Source organism: Heloderma suspectum, chromosome 6 (assembly GCF_057233095.1).
Source record: "Heloderma suspectum isolate Gila_16-S chromosome 6, 16-S_ref, whole genome shotgun sequence".
NCBI classification, from domain to species: Eukaryota; Metazoa; Chordata; class Lepidosauria; order Squamata; family Helodermatidae; genus Heloderma; species Heloderma suspectum.
In genome coordinates, this window is record NC_139463.1 from 9,993,344 (window position 1) to 10,017,231 (window position 23,888).

The following is a 23,888-nucleotide window of genomic DNA, read 5'->3' on the forward strand; positions in this document are numbered from 1 at the left end:
TGATGCTGCTGTTACTGGTGCTGTCTTGTGTAACTGCTTGATTTCCACTACTACATTTGTATATCTGCCAGTGAAGAGATACTCCTCACAAGGAACCTGATCCCATAGCGGATTGGATCCCCACTGTTGGAAGAAGTGAAGGATGAGCCGCGCAATTCTCCCTGCTGCTTGCGTTGCTCAGCGCAGTGTTGACATCACCTGCATCCAAACACCTGCTGCCAGATCCTATTTACTGTTTATGGGCGGCTCCATTAAGGAAGTTGTTCTCGGGGGCACCTGGGTCCAACTGCATTATCTGAGTCACAAGCAAGTTGATTAATTAACAGCTGAATGAACGCCCGAGAGCACCGCAGGCATGCTGAATCCATTGGGAGCTAAGTATAAATAACCGGCGTGGGTGTAGAGGCGTCATTATGTTGGCAAGCTTCTGAGTGCTGTCTGTCACACTGTTGTAATGCCTGTGTCTATATGCAGACATATATATGACTTGCAGCATGGTTGAAAGGTGTTTGGCTTGCAAAGATATAAGGAGACGAAAGTGGTGGATGGGTCTGGATGGACTGCATGACACAGCTCATAAGAGGCTGCCCAGTTTGGCATGACCAATATTTATGGGGGATGGAGGACGGGATGGAAATTAAGGCCTTGGAAAAAGGGAACCAGTACATACGAGAATTTAGTTCAGTAAAGGTGAATGCAAAGCATGACACGTTGAAAATAAAACCATGATGTATACCATCCCAAAGGAAAACTGGCTAGCTTCTAGCACAATGGTTTCTGTTTATTTAAGAATTATTTAAGAAATGGTATCCCGCCTTTCCATTTGGAAAAGAATTTACAGGGCAGCAAACAATAATTAAAATCCAATTCAGAATAATCTCCAGCATGGTTTTTTTTTTTTCCTGTGGCTGGCAAAGTGGACTGAAGCCCAGAAAAGCTTCTGCCACACACCCACTTTTTGTTAACCACAAAAGGTTGCAATTCTCAGTATCTGGAAGATGCCACATCACTGAAACAGAAGCAGTATCCTGAGCACTGGTGTCTGATGCCTATGATGGAGGAGTAGCACTGCTCCTTTATTGCACAAAAAGATCACCTACAAAGGGTTGGATGCACTTAATCACTCTGCAGAGACGAAAATACTTCCTCGTTAAGTGGAGTTTACTAAGTAACAGTCGTGGCTGTGCACTCTGATTAAGCAAAATCTGATTTTGGGGGGAAATTAGCTATTATAATAAATGATGCCATTTGAGGAACTCATATGGCAAGATTTCAAATACATACATACATACATACATACATACATATCTGTGGGAGGAAAGAGAGAAAGAATGACCTCTCGTGAGTGGTAGGTTGTTAAGCTTTAAGGACAATGTACAATTTTATTTACAAACATCATATATACTAATAGCAAACGCCATTCTCCAATTGTTGCTCCCCGTGTAGCCAAAAAGGCACCATCCATGCACAAGACAGAAGTATTAGCAGGCTTGGAGGAATCCAGAGGTTCTTTTCTAAGACATATAGGAAATCGTTACAAAAATGGGGGGGGGGGGACACACACACGCCGATCTCTCCCAAAGCAATTCATTGAGGACTAAGCATGCTCAGTGAGCATGGATGCTGTCTGTTGGAGAGGACAAACAGAAAATGGGGAGAGGGGGAATGTAATGGAATATAGTGGAAAAGGGCATGGCTGGCTGGAACAGAAGCACTTTGCACTGCAACATTTTGTTGCGGGTCCCACATGTATTGAAATATTGAGAAACAAACTGTTCCAAAAAGTCATGCGACCTGTAATGATGTCAGTATGCAGCTTCTGTTAGACCAGTTACTTAGAAGAGAGCATCTTTCTCTCTGTATGTTGTTACGAATCTCCAGGGCCCAGCGAAGTCCTTGTTTGGTAAGATTATAATGAGGCAGAACAGCAACAGGCTAGGAACTGAAAGCACAAAGAAGGGAGGGTGTTTTTGTTGATGGAGAAAATGTTGGATTTCCCCAAAATCGGGAGTGTTCCAAGTTTTTTTTAAATAGATTTTCACCCATCTCAAATGTGGTGTGCATCCGGATGCGTGTGCTTGTGCGCACATGCAATTTGATGTTGGTGTACCTACATCTCAGAGAAGATTATGGGTTTTACAGTCACTGGGAACTGAAAATGGGATGGTTTTAAGATAATGGTGTCACCTGGGTGAAGGTGGTCATGAGTCCTGGGTCCTCCCTCCTCCCCTAAATGCACACTCTGTACTGAAAGGGGGCCAGGATCTACAGTTTCTGGGAAACAGCTGTAATTTCCTTGGAGAGTTGAACTTGCCTTCTTCTTTGGTGTAAGGCCTATGGAGGTTTTAGTCCTGCGACAATATTTGCACTCCAGATGGATTAATTTTTCATGCACACTGTTATACCTGCTTAGTTTATGTTCCTAAAGCAGTCTTCTCCGACCTGGTGCCCTCCAGATATTTTGGACTACAATGACCAGCATTCCTGACTATGGGCCATGCTGCCTGAGGCTGATGGGAGCTGAAGTCCAAAATATCTGGAGGGTAACAGCTTGGGGAAGGCTGACCTAAGGCAACAAAGTGAGTTTAGATCTGTAAAGAGTGCAGAAAAAACTGAAGTATTGCTTATTTTTCTATTTCCCCCCCGCAATTTCCATTTTCCCCCTGAAAACCCTGCAGGGAAAACCCATTTTTCTTCCATGACTTCAAAATTTCTGGAAATTTTACATCTGTAGCTGTTACTCTCAGGTCCTGCTTCCCAGATGTAGGTGGTTGGCCAGGATGCATTGCTAGCCAAATAGACGTTTTGGCTCGATCAAGGCAAGCTCTGCCTATGTTCTTGTGTTCTTTTGAGTGGAAGCAAAAGTCTGTTTCTGAAGTGGCTGTTCGGTAACAGGGCTGGATGTCAGCAAGGTGCAGTGATAGGAAATGGGTTGGTGAGGGCAGGTCGAGGTAAGTTGGGTGAGAGTTTAGTAGCTTGTTGGGTGTAGGGTCACCAATCGAACGTGTGGTACTGGGGCTGAACTGTGTCAGAAGAGTTTATGTAGGTTTACCAACCCATCAGAAGGCTAGGCTGGGACCTAGGAGACTCTGCAGCACTCAAGAAAGCTCACTTCACGGAAGCCTCTTCCTCTGGACGTTGGATTTGTCCCTCTAGGGCAGGCGCTTGACATAAGCCTCCAGTGTGGAACCTTCTGGAACTTATTCCACTTTTGCTCTAGTAATGCATGACTTATGGCAGCTTTCCCCCAACCTGGCTCTGCCATTCATTGGGGGTGATGGGAGTTATTTTGGACTACAACTCCCATCACCCCAACCAGCTTGGCCTGAGCGTGCTGGCTGGGTGTGATGGGATTTGTAGTCCAATACATCTGAAGGGTGCTGGGTTGGAGAAGGCTGACTTAGACTCATAGAATCATAGAATAGTAGGGTTGGAAGGGGCCTATAAGACCATCAAGCCCAACCCACTGCTTAATGCAGGTATCCATGTCAAAGCATCCCTGACAGATGGCTGTCCAGGCTCATCTTGAATGCCTCCAGTGTGGGAGAGCCCCCCACCTCCCTAGGGAATTGGTTCTATTGCCGTATTGCCGTAACAGTCAGGAAGTTTTTCCTGACGTTCAGCTGGAATCTGGCTTCCTGTCACTTGAGCCCATTATTCCGTGTCCTGCACTCTGGGATGATCGAGAAGAGATCCTGGCCTTCCTCTCTGTGACAACCTTTCAGGTACTTGAAGAGCACTATCCTATCTCCCCTCAGTCTTCTCAAGGCTACACATGCCCAGTTCTTTCAGTCTCTCCTTGTAGTGCCTTGTTTCCAGTCCCCTGATCATTTATAGGTTGCCCCTTCATGGTCCAGTACCAGGGTTATGTACCTGGATTGCTTCTCTCCTATTTGTGCTGCCAACATCCCCACCACATACGCTTAAGTACATTTCATGGGAATCTGCCAAGTGTCTTCTTGATAAACCATTTAAGCTTAGAATTTGGGGGTGGAGTTCACTGCATGTTACCCAAAGGATAGCCAGAAATCTGCCCCTCCCAGATTCTAACGGGCAAACTCCCCTAGGCTTGATTTAGATTCGGAACACTGATTAGGAGTGAAAGTGGAAAACACTTGGGGAAAAAAGCTCCTTTTTCTCTCCAAAGTTCTAAATTGACTTGTACTTGCTGGCCCTAATCTGTGAGCCCTCCTCCATCTGCTTTTCGGAGTGGCTTGTCCACCAATCAGCGTGTCTCCTTCCCTCTCTCTTTCCCCTTTTGTGGCAGCGGCATGCAGGCAGGGAGGTCTCTTTCATTGTCCCCCCCCCCCCCGTCTGTGATGCTGCTGTGTCATGTTACAGGAACCAGGACTCTAAGGACACCTAATTTTCCCAGAGCGGCTGGCGTTGATCAGGCAAATATAAGCAACCAACTGGAAAATATAAGCAGGACCAGCTTTTTAAAACTTTTGCGCAGAAAGAATACAGCTGATGCTGTTTACCTCCCCTGCTCTGGGAAAATGATACACTGCAGGGATGAGCAACTTGAGGCCCCCCAGATGTGGTTATACTGCAATTCCCATCAGTCCTGACCATTGGCTATGCTGGCTGATGGGAGTTGTAGTCTCACCACATCTGGAGGGCCGCGTTCCCCGTGCCTTTTGATACAGAGACTCATAGTTTTTTTTCTGGGAGTGGAGGTTTAAAGCAGCAGTATTGGGTGGGGTGGGGGTGGGGTTCAGTGAAAAAATACCGTGGGGGGAAAACGTTTGGGGAACCCCTCTTCTCTCCCTCATCCCATGACTGGCTTCCATGTCAAACTGCGGCCTCAGCGACTCCGTTCTCCTTTTCTTTTAAAAACTCTCTCCCTGCTCGCTGGGGCTGCATGCGATACAGTTCCACCCTTGCTCTGTTCTCAAAACATGTCCTGCTCGTTCCCAAACACTACAAGGTTTTCCCCTGTCCTAAGTTTACGTTTGCAGGCCTTCCTGTTTTTTACCTGTACTCTGATAAAGCTGCTTCTGTGTGCTGGCGTGCAAAGTTAAGCCTTTCACGAGAGCCAGTGTGGCGGCTGGCGTAGTGGCCTCAGCGCCGTTGAGCGTGGGTGTGGGAAGCCCAAGTTCACATCCCCAGTCAGTTAAGCTCATTGGGTGGCCTTGGCAAGTCACCCATTCTCGGCCTGGCTGACTGTGCAGGGTCCTGAGGTTAAAACACTGCTCTGAACTAGGGATGGATGAAAGTCCCTTACCTGATCCCGACGTTTGCTTCACGGTGGGGGGGAAGCGCCCCGTCCCTCCCCCCCAAATTCTGGCTGGGCGGGGAGGCGCCCTGTCCCTCCCCCCAAAATTCTGGCCGGGGGGGGAGGCGCCCCATCCCTCCCCGCCGAAATTCTGGCCGGGGGGGAGGCGCCCCGTCCCTCCGGCTGCGAACCTCGTCTCCTGCCGGGATGCAAATGGCGGCGGTCGTAGCCGCCGCCGTTTGTGTCCCTGCAGTCAGCCGTGATAGGCTACGTAAATGTTTACGTAGCCTATCACGGCTGACTTAAAAAAAAAAAAAAGCTCATACGCAAATGGCGGCGCTACGGCTTCTTCTCTGAAAATTGAATTTGGCCCTCAGGTGGAAAGAGGTTCAACACCCCTGCTCCAAAGGGTAGAACTTGAACCAGTGGCTACCACGTTCCTCCATCCTCTTCCTTCGCAATCAACACAATCCAGTAAACAAAGCTTCAGGCTAACACTACTTTATTGGTTAACGACTAGCTTCATTACAAATGCAAATTCTAGGACACTCTCAGACTGCAATAAACCAGCTAATCCACACAACTATGAATATCAGTAGAGGAGACAGCGGAACTTAGGAAAGCCTCCTGCATTGGCTATCACAAGTGGCCAACCTGGCGGAGCGTCGGACCTCTGCTCCTAACTTTTCCCGTTTCGCTCTACGACAGACTCTCACATCCCTGAAGTCACGCCCTTGCTCCCCCTCCTCAACTTGTGATCTCATGGTGGAGGAACGGGGGAGCCGTTCAGCCTGGGCCATCTGTGTGTCAAGGTCCTGGGAAGAAAGTCTCGCCATATCTGGGCTCACTAGGGAGGGTGCCTCCCTCTGTTCTGGCTGTTCCCATTCAGATTCTGCATCTGAGCTGCCAGGCATCTCCACACACTCAGATTCATTCCTGAGAGTGGCTTCTCAGAAAGAGGATTTTGACTAAATAAGAATTTCCTGGAGGGTTGAGCAGTATGACTGCCTTGGAAGGTGGTGGACTCTATGTTGCTAGAGGTTTTAAAGCAGAGACTGGATGGCCACTTGTCAGGGATGCAATAGCAGAAGATTTACTGCATCAGCAAGGGACTGGATTAGATGACCTTTCTGGTTCTTTCCAAACCGGTGATACTGTGAAATGCAGTTGTTTGGGTCAAGCTAAAACTTAATCCAAACAAGACAGAGGTCCTAGTCTTTCAGCAAATGTAATCCTGTGAGCCATTTGTGACACAAACATGGGAGTGTGCCAGTTTTCAGGACATAAATTTCAATGGTGGACTACTCACATCCTTGGAAAGTGGAGTTACTTAAAAAACAAAATGGCGCCTGGTGATTCAGTGAAATGACTTGTTTTATTTTACTAAAGTCACACCGAATATAGGTTGTGTGGTATCAAATGAAAGGTACTGTTGCTACAGAGTGTAATGTTGTGCAAGTAATGGCTTTTGGTCCAAAAAATGTGGGAAGTCAGTATTATTGAGGTCAAATGTAGTTTTAAGCCTTTATACTTTATGCTGTTTTTATTCTGTACTTCTTCGTTTTAATTTTTGTGAACCGCCCAGAGAGCTTTGGCTATTGGGCAGTATAGAAATGAAATGAAAAGAATGAATGAATAAATGTAATGCACAAGTAACAATGCCATAGTATTTTTTTCTCCATTTGCTGACAGACTAGGTTACATTTTTAGTTTATTTATATAAATGTGTAAAATGTTAACAATTTTAAAGCAATAATTTATCCTGTTAGGGCTTCTGGCAATCTGGGAGGATGTGCAACCTGTACAACCTGTTCTATTTGCACTCCCCCTAAAGGAGCAAGAATGTAGGTTTTCCTAGATTGGGGGTGTGAAAAGTGCTGCCTGTGAACCTCATGCAACCTGCCAAGCCATTTTTGATGGCCTGCCAGAGTCCCCTGCATCAGCTGCCATGACATACTTCCTATCCCTTGCTTATCTCTGATCTCTGAGGAATGTTTAGAGAAAAACAGCACTTATGTCCAGAGCTCTGGGGCAGGGAAGCAACTGCTGTCTTTTCCCTTCCTCAGCAATCTTGAAGCAACCTGAATCCGGCTCTGGGTGTGTCTGTGTGTCTTCCCCCCACCCCACTGTATGTGTGTGTATATGCACTTGTGAGTTTGTGTGTGGTACCTGGACACCCCCCGCTCCAGCCCTGGCAAAACTGGATTTGGCTCTCAGGCCAAAAAGGTTGTGCACCCCTGTTTCAGATGAAGAAGGAGTAGCAGTAGCCAGAAGTGCCTTTTATCTGCTCCAGGAAATGAACCTAGCACCAGTTACCTCCAGGCTAGACTACTGCCTTGTTGTGGCGAAGGGGCTTGCGTAACTCAGTGAAGCCATAAGCTATGCCGTGCAGGGCCACCCAAGACGGACAGGTCATGGCAGAGAGTTCCGACAAAATGTGGTCCACTGGAGAAGGAAATGGCAACCCACTCCAGTATTCTTGCCAAGAAAACCCCGTGGAACGTATCACAAGGCTAAAAGAGATGACGCCGGAAGATGAGCCCCTCAGGTCGGAAGGTGTCCAATATACTACTGGGGAAGAGCAGAGGGTATTTCCAAGTAGCGCCAGAAAGAGTGAAGCAGCTGGGCCAAAGCCGAAAGGACATTGAGCTGTGGATGTGTCTGGTGGTGAAAAGAAAATCCGATGCTGTAAAGAACAATATTGTTTAGGAACCTGGAATGTCCGATCAATGAATCAAGGTAAGCTAGAGGTGGTCAAACATGAGATGGCAAGATTGAACATCGACATCTTGGGAATCAACGAACTAAAATGGACAGGCATGGGTGAATTTAATTCAGGTGACCATCATATCTACTATTGTGGGCAAGAATCCCTTAGAAGAAATGGAGTAGCACTCATAGTCAACAAAAGGGTGGGAAAAGCAGTACTGGGGTACCATCTTAAAAACGATAGAATGATCTCAGGATGAATCCAAGGCAAACCATTCAACATCACAGTAATTCAAGTCTATGCCCCAACCACTGAGGCTGAAGAAGCTGAGGTTGATCGGTTCTATGAAGACCTACAACACCTTCTAGAACTAACACCAAAAAAAGATGTCCTCTTCATCATAGGGGATTGGAATGCTAAAGTAGGAAGTCAAGAAATCACCGGGATAACAGGCAAGCATGGCCTTGGTGCACAAAATGAAGCGGGACAAAAGCTAATAGAGTTTTGCCAGGAGAACACGCTGATCATAGCAAACACTCTTTTCCAACAGCACAAGAGGCGACTCTACACATGGACATCACCAGATGGTCAATATCGAAATCAGATTGATTATGTCCTTTGCAGTCAAAGATGGAGAAGCTCTATACAGTCAGTAAAAACAAGACCTGGAGCTGACTGTGGCTCAGATCATGAGCTTCTTGTTGCAAAATTTCAGCTTAAATTGAAGAACGTAGGGAAAACCACTAAACCATTCAGGTATGACCTCAATCATATCCCTTTTGAATATACAGTGGAGGTGAGGAATAGATTTCAGGGATTAGACCTGATAGACAGAGTGCCTGAGGAACTATGGACGGAGGTCCGTCACATTGTTCAGGAGGCAGCAACTCAATCCATCCCAAAGAAAAAGAAATGCAAGAAAGCCAAGTGGCTGTCTGATGTGGCTTTACAAGTAGCTGAAGAAAGAAGGGAAGTGAAAAGCAAGGGAGAAAGGGGAAGATATATCCAACTGAATGCAGAGTTCCAGAGAATAGCAAGGAGAGACAAGAAGGCCTTCTTCAATGAACAATGCAAAGAAATCGAGGAAAACAACAGAATGGGAAAGACTAGAGATCTCTTCAAGAAAATCGGAGATCTCAAGGGAACGTTCTGTGCAAAGACGGGCATGATAAAGGACAAAGAAGGCAGGGACCTAACAGAAGCAGATGAGATTAAGAAGAGGTGGAAAGAATACACAGAAGAACTATACAGGAAAGATCTTAATGTCCCTGATAGCCATGACAGTGCGGTCACTGAACTTGAGCCGGACATCCTCGAGAGTGAAGTCAAGTGGGCATTAGGAAGCATTAGTAACAACAAAGCTAGTGGAGATGACAGTATTCCAGCTGAGCTATTTAAAATCCTAAAAGATGATGCTGTTAAAGTGCTGCATTCAATATGCCAACAAATTTGGAACACTCAACAATGGCCGCAAGACTGGAAAAGGTCAGTTTACATTCCAGTTCCAAAGAAGGGCAACGCCAAAGAGTGTTCAAACTACCGCACTATTGCGCTCATTTCACATGCCAGCAAGGTGATGCTCAAAATCCTACAAGCTAGGCTTCAGCAGTATGCGAACCGAGAACTACCGGAAGTACAAGCTGGGTTTCGAAGAGGCAGAGGAACTAAAGATCAAATCGCCAACATTCGCTGGATCAGGGAGAAAGCAAGAGAATTCCAGAAAAAGGTCTATTTCTGCTTCATTGACTACGCTAAAGCCTTTGATTGTGTGGATCACAACAAACTGTGGCAAATTCTTAAAGTGATGGGAGTACCAGACCACCTTACTTGTCTCCTGAGAAACCTGTACGAGGGTCAAGAAGCAACAGTAAGCACCAGTCATGGAACAACCGAGTGGTTCAAAATTGGGAAAGGAGTACAACAAGGCTGCATACTGTCACCCTGCTTATTTAACTTATATGCAGAGTACATCATGAGAAACGCCGGGTTGGATGAATCAGAGGTCGGAATTAAGATTGCCGGGAGAATTATCAACAACCTCCAATATGCAGACGATACCACCCTAATGGCAGAAAGCGAAGAGGATCTCAAGAGCCTCTTGTTGAGGGTGAAAGTGGAGAGTGCAAAAGCTGGTTTGAAACTCAACATTACAAAAACTAAGATCATGGCATCTGGCCCCATCACTTCCTGGCATATAGAAGGGGAAGAAATGGAAGCAGTGACAGATTTTACTTTCTTGGGCTCCAAGATCACTGCAGACGGTGACTGTAGCCATGAAATTAAAAGACGCTTGCTCCTTGGGAGGAAAGCTATAGCCAACCTAGACAGCATAGTAAGAAGCAGAGACATCACCTTGCTGACAAAGGTCCGTCTAATCAAAGCTATGGTTTTCCCAGTAGTAATGTATGGCTGTGAGAGGTGGACTATAAGGAAGGCTGAGCGCTGAAGAATTGATGCTTTCGAACTGTGGTGCTGGAGAAGACTCTTACGAGTCCCCTGGACTGCAAGGAGGTCAAATCAGTCAATCCTAAAGGAAATCAACCCTGAGTGCTCATTGGAAGGACAGATACTGAAGCTGAAGCTCAAATATTTAGGCCACCTAATGCGAAGAGAAAACTCTCTGGAAAAGACCCTGATGCTGGGAAAGACTGAAGGCAAAAGGAGAAGGGGACGACAGAGGGTGAGCTGGCTAGATAGCATCACCGATGCAGTGAATATGAACTTGAGCACGCTCCGGGAGAGAGTGCAGGACAGGAAGGCCTGGCATGCTATGGTCCATGGGGTCACGAACAGTCGGACACGACTGAACGACTGAACAACAGACTACTGCAATACTTTCTACTTGGAGCTGCCTTTAAAACCATTTCAGAAACTGCAACTCGTTCAAACTGTGGTCCTTAGAAAAGCCATATGGGGCCAGCTGACTGAAACGTATAACTCTGACGTTGTTGCACTGGTTATCTGTTTGTTTTCTTGGTCAATTTAAAGTGCTGGTGTTAAGATTTTAAGCCTGTAATGGCTGCATGGATACTGTCAATATATAGTGTAGTCACTAGGTGGTACTAGACTTCATTGTTCAGTGGAGTCAAGAGGTCATGTTGCTGTTCTGTTCTTGTTTGAGCAAGACAAAGTTCTTGCTCAAACTTGTTTAGTTTCCTGACTGGAGTATCCTCTAAGCCTTAGATGACCATGTTCTAGGACCAGGATACTCCAAGAACTGCCTTCTCCCATGCAAACCTGTTGAGCTTTCAGATCACTCTGGGGGCTCTCTGTCACATCACTGGATGGGAACAAAAGGCAGAACTTCTTAAAAAAAATGGTTCTTACATTGGCTGCTTTCCAGTCCTCTCTTATGGAGGCCGGACTTCAGGGCACGTTACATATTTTTAAAGATCAGCAATTTCACATTTCAGTTCTTCAGTTCCTTGGGTGGATACTATCTTGATTTGACGTTCCGCTTCTTTTTTAGTTGTCAGTAAGGCCTAGAACTCAAAAACTCCATTTGAAGTGAAACTTCACTTCTCATTACCCTTGATTGCAGCTTTCTGATGAGATCAAGGCTGAGCATCAAAAGACTCTCCGTGGGGTTGGACTTGTCTTGATGTAACCCGAAGAGGCAAGGGCATTCCCGCTGGGCTTCTTCTCACAACCGCAAGCTGCAGTGTTGCTTTTCCTGAGAGCTGTTTAACTTTGCTTTTTGTTTGTAATGTTTGGAGTGTTTCACATGCATTAATACTTGAGCCGCTTCTAAAGAGCATAGGTGGTTCAGCTGTGGGTTTTTAATGAAAGAGGAATTAAGTGGTACAGTAAGTGAGGGGTTTCTAGCAAGGGTGAGGTTGGAAATGTGGGTTTGTAGCCATCCTTGCCTTGTCTCAAGAGTGCCTTCTTCGAGTGTCTCCTTCCACATGATATAAAAAACAGGCTTGCCTTGTGGGAGATGGTCCCTGCCTCATGATACGGAACTATTGATGAAGTAGTAGTGGGAATGGAGTGGACAGGAGCCAGAGACTTGAGGAAGCGGAGTGACGATGGAGCAGAGAGAAACCAGTTCTTCGGTGTGTGTGTTTTTTTTTAAATCCCAGGAAACAAAACGTTGTAGAATGTTGGATGATATTTTTCCTTTGTGAATCAAATTATTCCCTGCGAATAGTTTAGGTTGGTGTGCCAGTGGGGAAATGTGAATCTCCAGCTGTTGTTAGACTGCAAATCCCGTCACCCTTTATGACTGGTTCTACTGGCTACAGCTGATCTATTACACATTTATTTATTGCTTACATTTATCCTCCAAGGTGGGGTATGTGATCCTCCTCCAGAAAAAGGGGATGGGTTTGCGGGAAGAAGTTGGCAGGCTGGATGGGGAACTGCCAAATCCTAGAGGTTCCCCATCCTTGCTCTACACCCATGGAGCCTCCCTCTCCACAGGAGAGCTGCAGGATCCCCTCGGCTGTCCTTCCTGTGAGCTTAGGATTGCTCTCTTAAATAAACAAAAAAGTAAACAAATAAAGAAAAGACTCTCCCATTCCTTTCTCTTGTTTGCTCACAGGGAAGAAAGAAAAAAGCAAGCTTTACAAGCGTCCCAGTTCATCTTTCCCAATGCTGCATCTCTCACATCGTGTGTTCCAGCTTTCTCCAACTGGCTCCCTCCAGATGTGTCAGGACTGCAACTCCCATAATTTCCAGCCAGCATGGCTGGTGTATTCATTTAATAAGGGCTCTTTCTTCCTTCCTTCCCTCCCCAGGTTAGCCTGAACGATTCACACAACCAGATGGTGGTTCACTGGGCTGGAGAGAAGAGCAACGTGATTGTAGCTTTGGCCCGGGATAGCTTAGCCTTGCTGGGCCCCAAGTTAAGCGATGTAAGTATGCGTGTGGATGTTTTGTTTTGGGGTGTTTATTTTTTTTTTTTTTTCATTTTTAGGGAGGAAAATATGATAGCAAATCAAATTCTGACCAAATGGTTTCTTAACACTAATTAATGTTACTGCTTTCTTTTGCACTTAAAGCAAGTTTTAAAAAAAGAAGAAGCAGGGTTCTAATAGTGTTTGAAAAACAACCTTTACATAGAAGTTTCACATGAAATTGGAGGCATCAAGAACTTATTGGAAACTTACAATTGAATATCTCTCCTCCTGAGAAAAAGAGTTAGCGAGCAATCCTCTGACCGCTAGACAGCGGCTAGACGGCCATAGGATATGCGTTTTTCCGGGAACCGACCTTGGAGCTCATGCTCTGAGGTCGGTTCCCAGAAAACTGACCTCACCCCATGTCCGCACTGCCTTGGAGGCAGCCCAGAGAAGCCCCATCCTCTGTGCTCGGAAGAAGAGCATGGAGTGCCTGAAAAGGGGAGGGGCTGAGGGGCGTTCTGGGGTGGGGAGAGTGGATCTGCCTGTATGACACATCCTACGTGTCATATAGCAGCTTCCTCTCCCGCTTGCCCCCCCCCCCGCCCCACGGCTAGACAGTCGAAAACAGCTGTCTAGCAGAAAAAGCAGGGCAGGAGAGGTGTGGAGGGAACAATCCCCCCTGTGCTTCTCCTGCCTTGCTTTGGATAGGCAGTCGCCGTGGAGTTTGGAGGCGGCCGCGTATCTAGATAGGATTGCGCCCTAAATTCCCAGCATTCTCTTTCTCCCCGGGAGCATCTCTTGTGAGCTTCTTCTTCCCTCTTAGCGGCCAGGCATGCTTCTGAATTATGGGAGAGGATCCCAAGATGCGCTGGTCCTGGCCAGGTGTGGAACTAGAGTGAGTCATGGGGAGAGGGATGCCTTTGAAGCGTTTTGATGCCAGAGAGCCCGCAGCGAGGTTTCAGGCCAGGCTTTTCCAGCCATGGTCCCAAGATGTTCCTGTACCACAACTTCCTTCCGGCTATGCTGGCGTGGGATCATGGGAGAAGTAGTCAAGGTTGGGAAAGGCTGGTTTAAGCAAAGCGCTGGAATTGAATGCCTGACAGCTTTTGTTTTGGAGCTTTTGCTTCAGGGCGAGCCATGCTGGTTTATATATCTGGTTTGCAAAGCCACCTCAGTCAAAGAAACTTAAAAAAAAAAAAAAAACTAACTTCGGGATTACAAAATAATTAAGGTATGTTAGTTCAATATAATTTTTTTTTTTAAGTTTCAGAAGCATGGTATTTCCCACCAACTTCTCCATTGTTTTACTTTAGATTGAAAGCTCCCCAAGGGAGCTTGTCCTTTTTTGCTTATGCTATGCTGAAAAGACTAAAGATAATAATAATGCTACTTGTGAAGGGAGAAAGGGGGTTGCCCCAGCTCCCAGCAGTGTAGGTAGGGGCAAACAATTGCTAAGGTAGACTGCCACCACACGTTATGTCCACCATGGTCTGAGTCAGGGGACTCTCAGACCTTGCAGGACACTCTTGACACTTAGGAAATAGGGGTTCAGACCACTACACCCTATTTCTATGCTCAGCCTGAAACATTATACAGCAGCGATTAACCAAGCAGAAGATTTAGTAGCAAGGCTTACTTGGAAGGAAGCACACACAACTCTTGGGGTAGGCATTAAGTTTATTTACAAGGGAATTTGGGAGAGGACTAAAAAGGCATTCAAGAACCAGAATAACCTTTGGAAACAGTACTTCAGGCAGAAACAACAAAAATTCCTAAATCTGCCCTATATGTTACCTAAGTACGGGTCTTCCAATAGGACAGGGCCCAGTCCTGGATCCAGAGAGTCACATGCCCGAAGGTAAGTTGAAGCACAAAGACGAGGACAAGCAGGTGGCTCCAAGCCCCCTCTTTTTATGCTCAAACCCCAATCACTCAAGGAAGATCTTGGTTAGCCAATCACAGGCTGACTGGAGCAGCATTCCCAAACCCCGTAGGGGAGGGTAAAAGTTCCCACAGGGATGCAGCTGATGTCATTCAATCCAATAAACTGGGTCTTAGTCTGGCCTTGAGGCTGGAGTCAACTCGAGATGACAGATGTGCAGGTGGTTGCATCGCTACGTGCTACTACATCCTGGCCAAATGGAGTCAGACACACAGAGCAAAAAAAGAAAATGGAGTTCTTGACATTACTCATAATTCTGAAATGGCTCTTCAGGAACAAGAGCCTGGTACTGTACTGTAGCACAACAGTGGGCAAAAAAGTAGATCTCCAGATGTTTTAGACTCCAACTCCCAGAAGCCCATGCCAGCATGGTCAATTTTCAGGAAAGTTAGGAGATGAAGTCCAAAACATCCAGAGATCTACTTTCTGCTCATCCCTGCTATAGAAGATGCCCATCCCATAATCTGCAGATCTTCCTTGCTGCCGCCTCGTCCCTTTCTACTTGCTGCCAGGATGAGCAACAGCCATAGTTTGCATGGTTTCCTGAATAATAATGAGAAGCTCTCTTATTCCTGCTGTTAAGCAGAGAGGTAGCAGCCATAGCCCTGTACAATGGAAACCCAACGTAGTGCTATGGCAGCTCCGTTCCTGTCTCCGGACTTTTAAAGAAGGAGGTTGCTCAACTTTCCTGTTGTTAAAAAAGAGCTCCAGGATGACCTGAGGTACGGGTTGTAACTTTGGCATCTTTCTTTCCTAGGTCTATGTGTCTTATGACTATGGGAAAATGTTTAAAAAGATATCGGAGAAATTCAATTTTGGCCCAGGGAACACCAGCCAAGCAGTGATCGCTCAGTTCTACCACAGCCCAGCCGACAATAAAAGGGTAAGGAATAAAAAAGTGAGAATGTATAAACAAAGGATTCACCTGGCCATCTCCTAGTTTTAAGAAAGGGGGTCCTGAATATTTCCGAATTCCAATTTTGGGGTTGAAACTTGGGCAGGGTCAACTTTTTTCCTGAAAAAAGACTTACATGATGCAGGTATTTGGCTCCCCATCCCCTGGTGCCAGTTTCCCCCTTCGCTAATGCCACTTCCTCCATCCTGAGTTAGTCATATGGGTGATCTCACCCAGTTGGGGATCACGTTGTGAATGGAATGACATCATGAGTCATGATGGAGCATTTGACGTGATATCACCGAACGTCAGCAAATGATCTTTTGCTGCTGTTGTTTTTGGTACTTTGATGGATTGTTAAGTGTTATTGGATCACTGCTGTTATTGATCATTACATGCTAATTATTATTTTTATAATGTGTTTTTTTTTTTCAAAATTTCTGCACCCCTGGTCTAGTTTTACCTTGAAACGAATCTTCATTTGTGCTGAAAATGTCATTTAAGGTTGCACACCTCTGTAAATCTTTGCTTCATAGCTTGATCTCTGTAGCGCAGTCTCTACCATATTCTGTTGAGAAGGGCCTGTGGATGTTTCATGTAGGCAAAACAGTACAAATCACAGTAACTAAAAAAGACGTTTGATTAATATTAACGGGTTTCTGTAGCTAAGGGAAAATATTGGTCTCCCAAGGATTATAAATTGCATTTGAGCAGGAAATCTGACTGAGTACTTTCTAAGGGGGGCGTTGGGGGACGAGAATGAAAAGCAAAAGCCTCCCATCTGTTAATTTTTAATTTCTCTCTCGCAACACACCCACAAACGGAGGCTGAGCAATTGTCTGCTGTGGCAGCTGTAAACTACACAGCAATGGTTCCCAAACTGTCTGCTCTCCCCGAGCATGAGCAGAGCTGAAGCGTGCCTTGCAAAAATTAGGCCACTGAGTTTGTCACCTCCACCACACAATGCCCCTTGGAGGAGGGAGGCCCTGTGTGGCATTGATCTCTACCCCCCACCCCCCTCGTGAGGGATACAGTCCTAAAGGGAGGCCTAAGGCCGAACTGGACTCTCTGATGCCGGCCGCATAACGTTGACAAGTGTGGTGGAATCTCAGGAATCATAGAATAGTAGGGTTGGAAGGGGCCTACAAGACCATCGAGTCCAACCCCCTGCTCCGTGCAGGAGTCCAAGTCAGAGCATCCCCAACAGGTGGCTGTCCAGCTTCAAGCATCCCTGACAGATGGCCTGTCCAGGAGCCTTACCACTGCCTGTAAAATTGTGCCCAATCCTTGGACCCTGACTTCGATGGGCAGAAAAGAGACAGGGGGATACTTGGAAGCAATATTAACCGTTCTGTACAGCAGCTGCACAGGTGATAACCTATTCTTCTGGGAGCTGGTCGGGAAAAAAAGCGTGTTCTCGTTTTCAGTGTAATAGGGAAATGTTCCTCTAGTTTTAGTCCAGGGAGATAAAAACACACACTCCGAGGTTCAAATGTTTGGGGCGCACTGGCCGAACCAGAAGCATAGTTTGCAAAAGTTTTCCCATGTGTTTAAGAGGTCCCTAAGAGGGGATCTTTTTATTTATTTCGAATTCTTCTACCCTCCGAAAGCACAGGACGTTTCACAATAGTAATATTGTGAAACAACATTAAAAATCATACTGCCACACTCAGGGCGCAATCCTATTGTTTACGCCCTCGATGCTTGTAAGCCCCTGAACTTGGAGGCTTATGAGCATCCAGTGCAGACTGGGAGGAGCGCTGGAGGCGATTGTCACCTCCCTGTTTCTCCTGCTCTGCATTTTTGCTAGACAGGCCTTTTCTCCCATCTAGCTGGGGCATTCCGGAGGGGGAGGGAAGGAGGCTTTCCCCAGTCTCCTCCCCTCCCCTCCCACCAGAACACACTCTTTACTGTCTCTCCGAGGTCAGGTTCCCAACCTCAGAGAGGCAGCTGGCGCAGTTCTTTCTGCGCTGGCTGCAAGGGGGTGGGGAGGGGGGCAGAGCTCTGATTCCCCTCTTTGAGGACAGAGCACTGTCTCTGACCTCAGATTGGGGAATCGGAAATATTCTGTGGCCTCCCAGATGCTGTCAAGTGGCCATACGATTGCTCCCTGAAATAGTTAAAATCCAAGTATAATAACCTAGGCTAAAAACACGAAGACCAACAAGTCAGGAACCAAATGCTTGTGTAAACAAAAAGGTTGCTAGGCCATAAGCCTAGGCATGTTTAGACAGACAAACGTCCTACGACTCCCAGCATGCTCCAGCCTGGCTGGGGCATGCTGGGAGTTGTAGGACGTTTGTCTGTCTAAACCTGCCTGGGATTGCACCCTTAACTTACATGTAAAGATAGTCTTGGCATTTTGGTTGGTTCATACAGAGCAATGGCTTGTCAGCTGAAGTAGACCAGGGGTGCAGAACGTCTGCTCACCTGGGGTCCCAGTTCAGCTCCCCAGTGTTCCCATAGGCCACACCCCCTTTCCCCAGACTACCCATCATTCTATGGTTTCCCTGCTCTAGGGCAGATTTTCTCCCCTCCTGTAGGCTTGAAATGCCTCTCCTAAGGCTTAGTTACTGTCAGTAAGAGCTTTAAGCTAAAATAGGGTGGTATTTTTGGTCATGCCCCTTTTGCCTTTGGCCCCGCCCACCACCAGAACGCGGCCCCTGAGAGTTTCTCCAGAGTGGAGCTCACCCCTTGGGCTGACAGAGGTTCAACACCCTTGCTCTGACCATGCTTCACAATCCTCTACAGCCCATATGGATTCTGCAGCTGGTCCAAAAATGGTAGTTATCCATCCTGGTCAAGCCCCCGTCCCGCAGGAAAGGTCAGTGGGAGTGGGGTTGCCAGTTTGGCCCTGTGTGCTGCCAAACAACCGGCTGGGATGGCTCGGGTGATTCCCACCCACCTCTGCAGCTTCAAAGTGAAGGCGTGGTGTCGCACTGTCCATGGGGCGGTGCCACACTTCTTGTGGCAAGCGGATTTGTTGAAGCCCATCCGTGACAACACTTGGGGAGGTGTCATCTCAGCACAGAAAAAAATGGATGTGGAAAGTCACTGGCCCCTGATGACAGTTTGGAAGCTGGCGTTTTGCACAACCTGCAGCAGGGCTCCTTAATGCAGAGAATTTGCTGCATCCACATGCGCTTGTGACCACAGAAAGAGGTAAGAAAAGTTATGGAAAAATATCCAGCGCTTTGTCTCCCCCATTCTTTGCACCTTTCACACCCTCCTCTATTTGGCAATGTCGGTGCACAACTTTTGATGGCTGAATGAAGTTCGTTTTCCTTTTCTGCTCTTCTTCCCTTCCTCAGTATATTTTTGTCGATGCCTACGTTCAGTACCTGTGGCTCACAACGGACTTTTGCAAGACTGTTCAGGGCTTCTCAATTCCATTCAGAGCAGCTGACCTACTCCTGCACAGCCGGCTTCCGAACCTTGTCTTGGGGTTTGATCGGTCCCACCCCAACCAACAGGTGAGCAGCTCTCGATGGTCCTGGTGGCTCTATGTTGCTGTTTTTCTAGGCAGGGAACAAGGTATTCCATTTGAAAAATGCCTAGGTGAGAAATCCTATGTCCGCTAGTCAGTGGCTAGACAGCCATAGGATATCTTGTTTTCTGGGAACCAACCTCGGATTCCACGCTCTGAGGTTGGTTCCTGGAGAACTGACCTTCCCTGCCTTCTGCGCTGCCTCAGAGGCAGCACAGAGAAGCCTCATGCTTGAACGACAGAGGAGGGAAACTGCCTTCCCACTTATGCCTTTCAGGAGGCTCTCCTTATATCAGGTTCTTGGGCAAGATACTTTTCTTTTAGCCTCACCAGTTTACCTTCTGGGAAATGAGTGTTCTGTGACCGGCCATGCCCACCATGGCAGCCATTTTATGAATGGGCAAACCCCCTCCCCCCTCCCACCATGGCAGCCATTTTGAAGAGCACCCATGACATGCTCTCAAAATTCAAAATGTGCCCATTGACCCCAAAAGATAGAATGCTTGTTGTCATCTTACCTCGTGTTATGACATCACAACGTTGTGACACCCTCCCACCACTGGGAGGCAATAACAGTGTAGAGCCAGGGGCACAGTACAAAGTAAGTTGTAGGAAATGGTACAGAGGAGAGGAGGAGAATAAGACACCAAGCTGCCATTTTCAGCGGCAGCCACATGTTTGGGGTAGTTCATATCCAGACAAGAAGGCCTTCTTAAATGAACAATGCAAAGAAATCGAGGAAAACAACAGAATGGGAAAGACTAGAGATCTCTTCTAGAAAATTGGAGATCTCAAGGGAACGTTTTGTGCAAAGACGGGCATGATAAAGGACAAAGAAGGCAGGGACCTAACAGATGCAGATGAGATTAAGAAGAGGTGGCAAGAATACACAGAAGAACTATACAGGAAAGATCTTAATGTCCCTGATAGCCATGATAGTGCGGTCACGGAACTTGAGCCGGACATCCTCGAGAGTGAAGTCAAGTTGGCCTTAGCAAGCATTACTAACAACAAAGCTAGCGGAGATGAAAGTATTCCAGCTGAGCTATTTAAAATCCTAAAAGATGATGCTGTTAAAGTGCTGCATTCAATATGCCAACAAATTTGGAACACTCAACAATGGCCGCAAGACTGGAAAAGGTCAGTTTACATTCCAATTCCAAAGAAGGGCAACGCCAAAGAGTGTTCAAACTACCGCACAATTGCGCTCATTTCACATGCCAGCAAGGTTATGCTCAAAATCCTACAAGCTAGGCTTCAGCAGTATGTGAACTGAGAACTACCGGAAGTACAAGCTGGGTTTCGAAGAGGCAGAGGAACTAGAGATCAAATCGCTAACATTCGCTGGATCATGGAGAAAGCAAGAGAATTCCAGAAAAAGGTCTATTTCTGCTTCATTGACTACGCTAAAGCCTTTGATTGTGTGGATCACAACAAACTGTGGCAAATTCTGAAAGAGATGGGAGTACCAGACCACCTTACCTGTCTCCTGAGAAACCTGTACGAGGGTCAAGAAGCAACAGTAAGAACCAGACATGGAACAACCGAGTGGTTCAAAATTGGGAAAGGAGTACGACAAGGCTGCATATTGTCACCCTGCTTATTTAACTTATATGCAGAGTACATCATGAGAAATGCCGGGTTGGATGAATCAGAGGTCGGAATTAAGATTGCCGGGAGAATTATCAACAACCTCCGATATGCAGACGATACCACCCTAATGGCAGAAAGCGAAGAGGATCTCAAGAGCCTCTTGTTGAGGGTGAAAGAGGAGAGTGCAAAAGGTGGTTTGAAACTCAACATTACAAAAACTAAGATCATGGAATCTGGCCCTATCACTTCCTGGCATATAGAAGGGGAAGAAATGGAAGCAGTGACAGATTTTACTTTCTTGGGCTCCAAGATCACCGCAGACAGTGACTGTAGCCATGAAATTAAAAGACGCTTGCTCCTTGGGAGGAAAGCTATGGCCAACCTAGACAGCATAGTAAGAAGCAGAGACATCACCTTGCCGACAAAGGTCCGTCTAATCAAAGCTATGGTTTTCCCAGTAGTAATGTATGGCTGTGAGAGCTGGACTATAAGGAAGGCTGAACGCTGAAGAATTGATGCTTTCGAACTGTGGTGCTGAAGAAGACTCTTACGAGTCCCCTGGACTGCAAGGAGGTCAAGTCAGTCAATCCTAAGGGAAATCAACCCTGAGTGCTCATTGGAAGGACAGATACTGAAGCTGAAGCTCAAATATTTAGGCCACCTAATGTGAAGAGAAAACTCTCTGGAAAAGACCCTGATGCTGGGAAAGACTGAAGGCAAAAGGAGAAAGGGACGGCAGAGGATGAGCTGGCTAGATAGCATCACCGATGCAATGAATATGAACTTGAGCACACTCCGGGAGAGAGCGCAGGACAGGAAGGCCTGGCGTGCTGTGGTTCATGGGGTCATGAAGAGTTGGACATGACTGAATGACTGAACAACAACGACATAGTTCCAGCCAGAGAGATGTGGTAGAAGATCCTTCCCAGCCTCTCTCAATACACATGTGGCTGTAGGCACAGGAGAGTGGCTTGTCCGCCAGTCAGTCAGCAGCAATTTATCCAAAACCCCTTGTGTTGTTTTTGTTTTCCTTTCTGTGGAAACAAGACCTTGGGCGACTGCTCCTCCTCCTCCTCTGTCCAACCTCATTGTGAGCAAGGTCTGCTGAAATAAGAAAATAGGCCAATGTCCCTCCCTCCCCCAGAAGAAGTGTGCCTTTGTTCCTCTTCAGGCCTAGTTTTCATTGTTCTCACGCTGGTGCTTGCGATGGGCAGGAATGACAGTGTTTGTCTTTCATGGTCACATACCGGCATTTATGTGGTTTTGCTCTCCCTGCAGCGTTTGGATATTTGCTACAGCATAATTGGTAGATGGTTAAAAAAACAAAATAAAATAAATCAAGCTGTTCCCAACAATAGATAGAACGAATGAATTAATGTTATATTAGCATGGCTGTTTATTCCTATGCCTGCCTGGTTTGCTTTATTTACTTTTGGAAGTAAATAGAGCGAGCAAATTCTGGGGCCACATAGTTTTGTGTCTCCAAAAAATGGAAATTCAGTTACACAAGTGAGACCTGCAACAAAATCTTACAGTGTGGAAAGCTCATCAGCCAGCCATGCCCTTATCAAAGATTATCTCCCCCCCGCCCCACCGCAGCAACAGTCAGAATTCTGGGCCCTCTGGGCTTGCTCAATCCTCATTGATCCCCCCTCCTAAATTTATTCATACTTCTGCCAAACATTCGGGGTGTGTGTGGGTGGTGTCATTTTGGCTATATAAGCAATGGCACTCATGCGTGAGCATCAGGAATGGTGGGAATGATTCATAGACTGGTCCTAAACACATTTACTTGGAAGTCTGTGTCACTGCATTCAGTGGTACTTGCTTCTGGATGTATGTATGTATGTATTTAATTTCATTTCTATACTGCCCAATAGCCAAAGCTCTCTGGGCGGTTCACAAAAATTAAAACCAAACGGCACACAATAAAACAATTTAAAATATATAGAACATTAAAACCACAATATAACAATACAACCACAATAAAACCTAGCAGCAGTGCAGGGATTTAAAATACAGATTCAAAACAGCAAAGCTGAAAGTCTAGAAAGCTAAAATGCTAAAATGCCTGGGAAAATAAAAAGGTCTTCACCTGGTGCCGAAAGGAATACAATTTAGGTGCCAGGCGAACCTCACTAGGGAGCTCATTCCACAGCCAGGGTGTCACAGCAGAAAAAGCCCTCCTCCTAGTAGCCACCCGCCTCACCTCCTTTGGCAGGGGCTCACGGAGAAGGGCCGCTGACGATGATCTTAAGGTCCAGGCAGGCACATATGGGAGGAGGTGATCCTTCAGATAAGCTGGCCCCAAGCCGTTAAGGGCTTTAAATGTTAATACCAGCACTTTGAATCAGGCCTGGAAATGGACTGGCAGCCAGTGCAGCTGAAAAAGTACTGATGTAATATGAGCTCGCTGGCCAGTCCCTGTTAACAATTTTGCTGCCCTATTTTGGACCAGCTGAAGTTTCCGGACCTTTTTCAAAGGCAGCCCCACATGTAACGCATTGCAGTAATCCAGACGAGAAGTTGTCAGAGCATGGATAACTGTAGCTAGGCTATCTCTGTCCAGATAAGGGCGTAGTCGGTATACCAGCCTAAGCTGATAAAAAGTGCTCTGTGCCACTGAGTTCACCTGTGCCTCAAGTGACAGTTGTGGGTCCAAGAGTACCCCCAAACTACGAACCTGATCCTTTAGGGGGAGTGCAACCCTCTCCAGAACAGGCTGAATATCACCTAGCCGGGCAGACGAACCACCCACTAACAGTACCTCCGTCTTGTCTGGATTGAGTTTCAGTTTATTGGCCCTCATCCAGTCTATTACCGTGCCCAGGCCCTGATTCAGAACAGCCACTGCCTCACCTGGGTTTGATGAGAAAGAGAGGTAGAGCTGGGTGTCATCCGCATATTGGTGGCACCTCAGCCCACACCTCCGGATAACCTCCCCCAGTGGTTTCATGTAGATGTTAAACAGTATAGGGGATAAAATAGAGCCCTGTGGTACCCCATGGCACAATTGCCATGCCACAAAGCAATAATCCCCCAGCACCACCTTCTGGAGTCGGCCATCGAAGCAGGAGCAGAACCACTGCAATGCAGTGCCTCCAACTCCCCACCCAGACAACCTATCCAGAAGGATACCATGGTCTATGGTATCGAAAGCCACTGAGAGGTCCAGGAGAATCAACAGGTCACGCTCCCC

The 23,888-nt window shown here is 46.7% G+C and overlaps 1 protein-coding gene across 1 annotated transcript in view; it reads left to right on the forward strand.

Annotated features, from left to right (window-relative positions):
* The window catches only part of SORL1 (sortilin related receptor 1), a 126,047-nt gene that overhangs the window by 14,207 nt on the left and 87,952 nt on the right, over window positions 1-23,888 (forward strand). Inside the window, 3 exon segments of the mRNA XM_084803601.1 lie at window positions 12,668-12,784; window positions 15,472-15,597; window positions 18,921-19,082. Of these exon segments, the coding sequence (XP_084659727.1) occupies window positions 12,668-12,784; window positions 15,472-15,597; window positions 18,921-19,082 (405 nt within the window).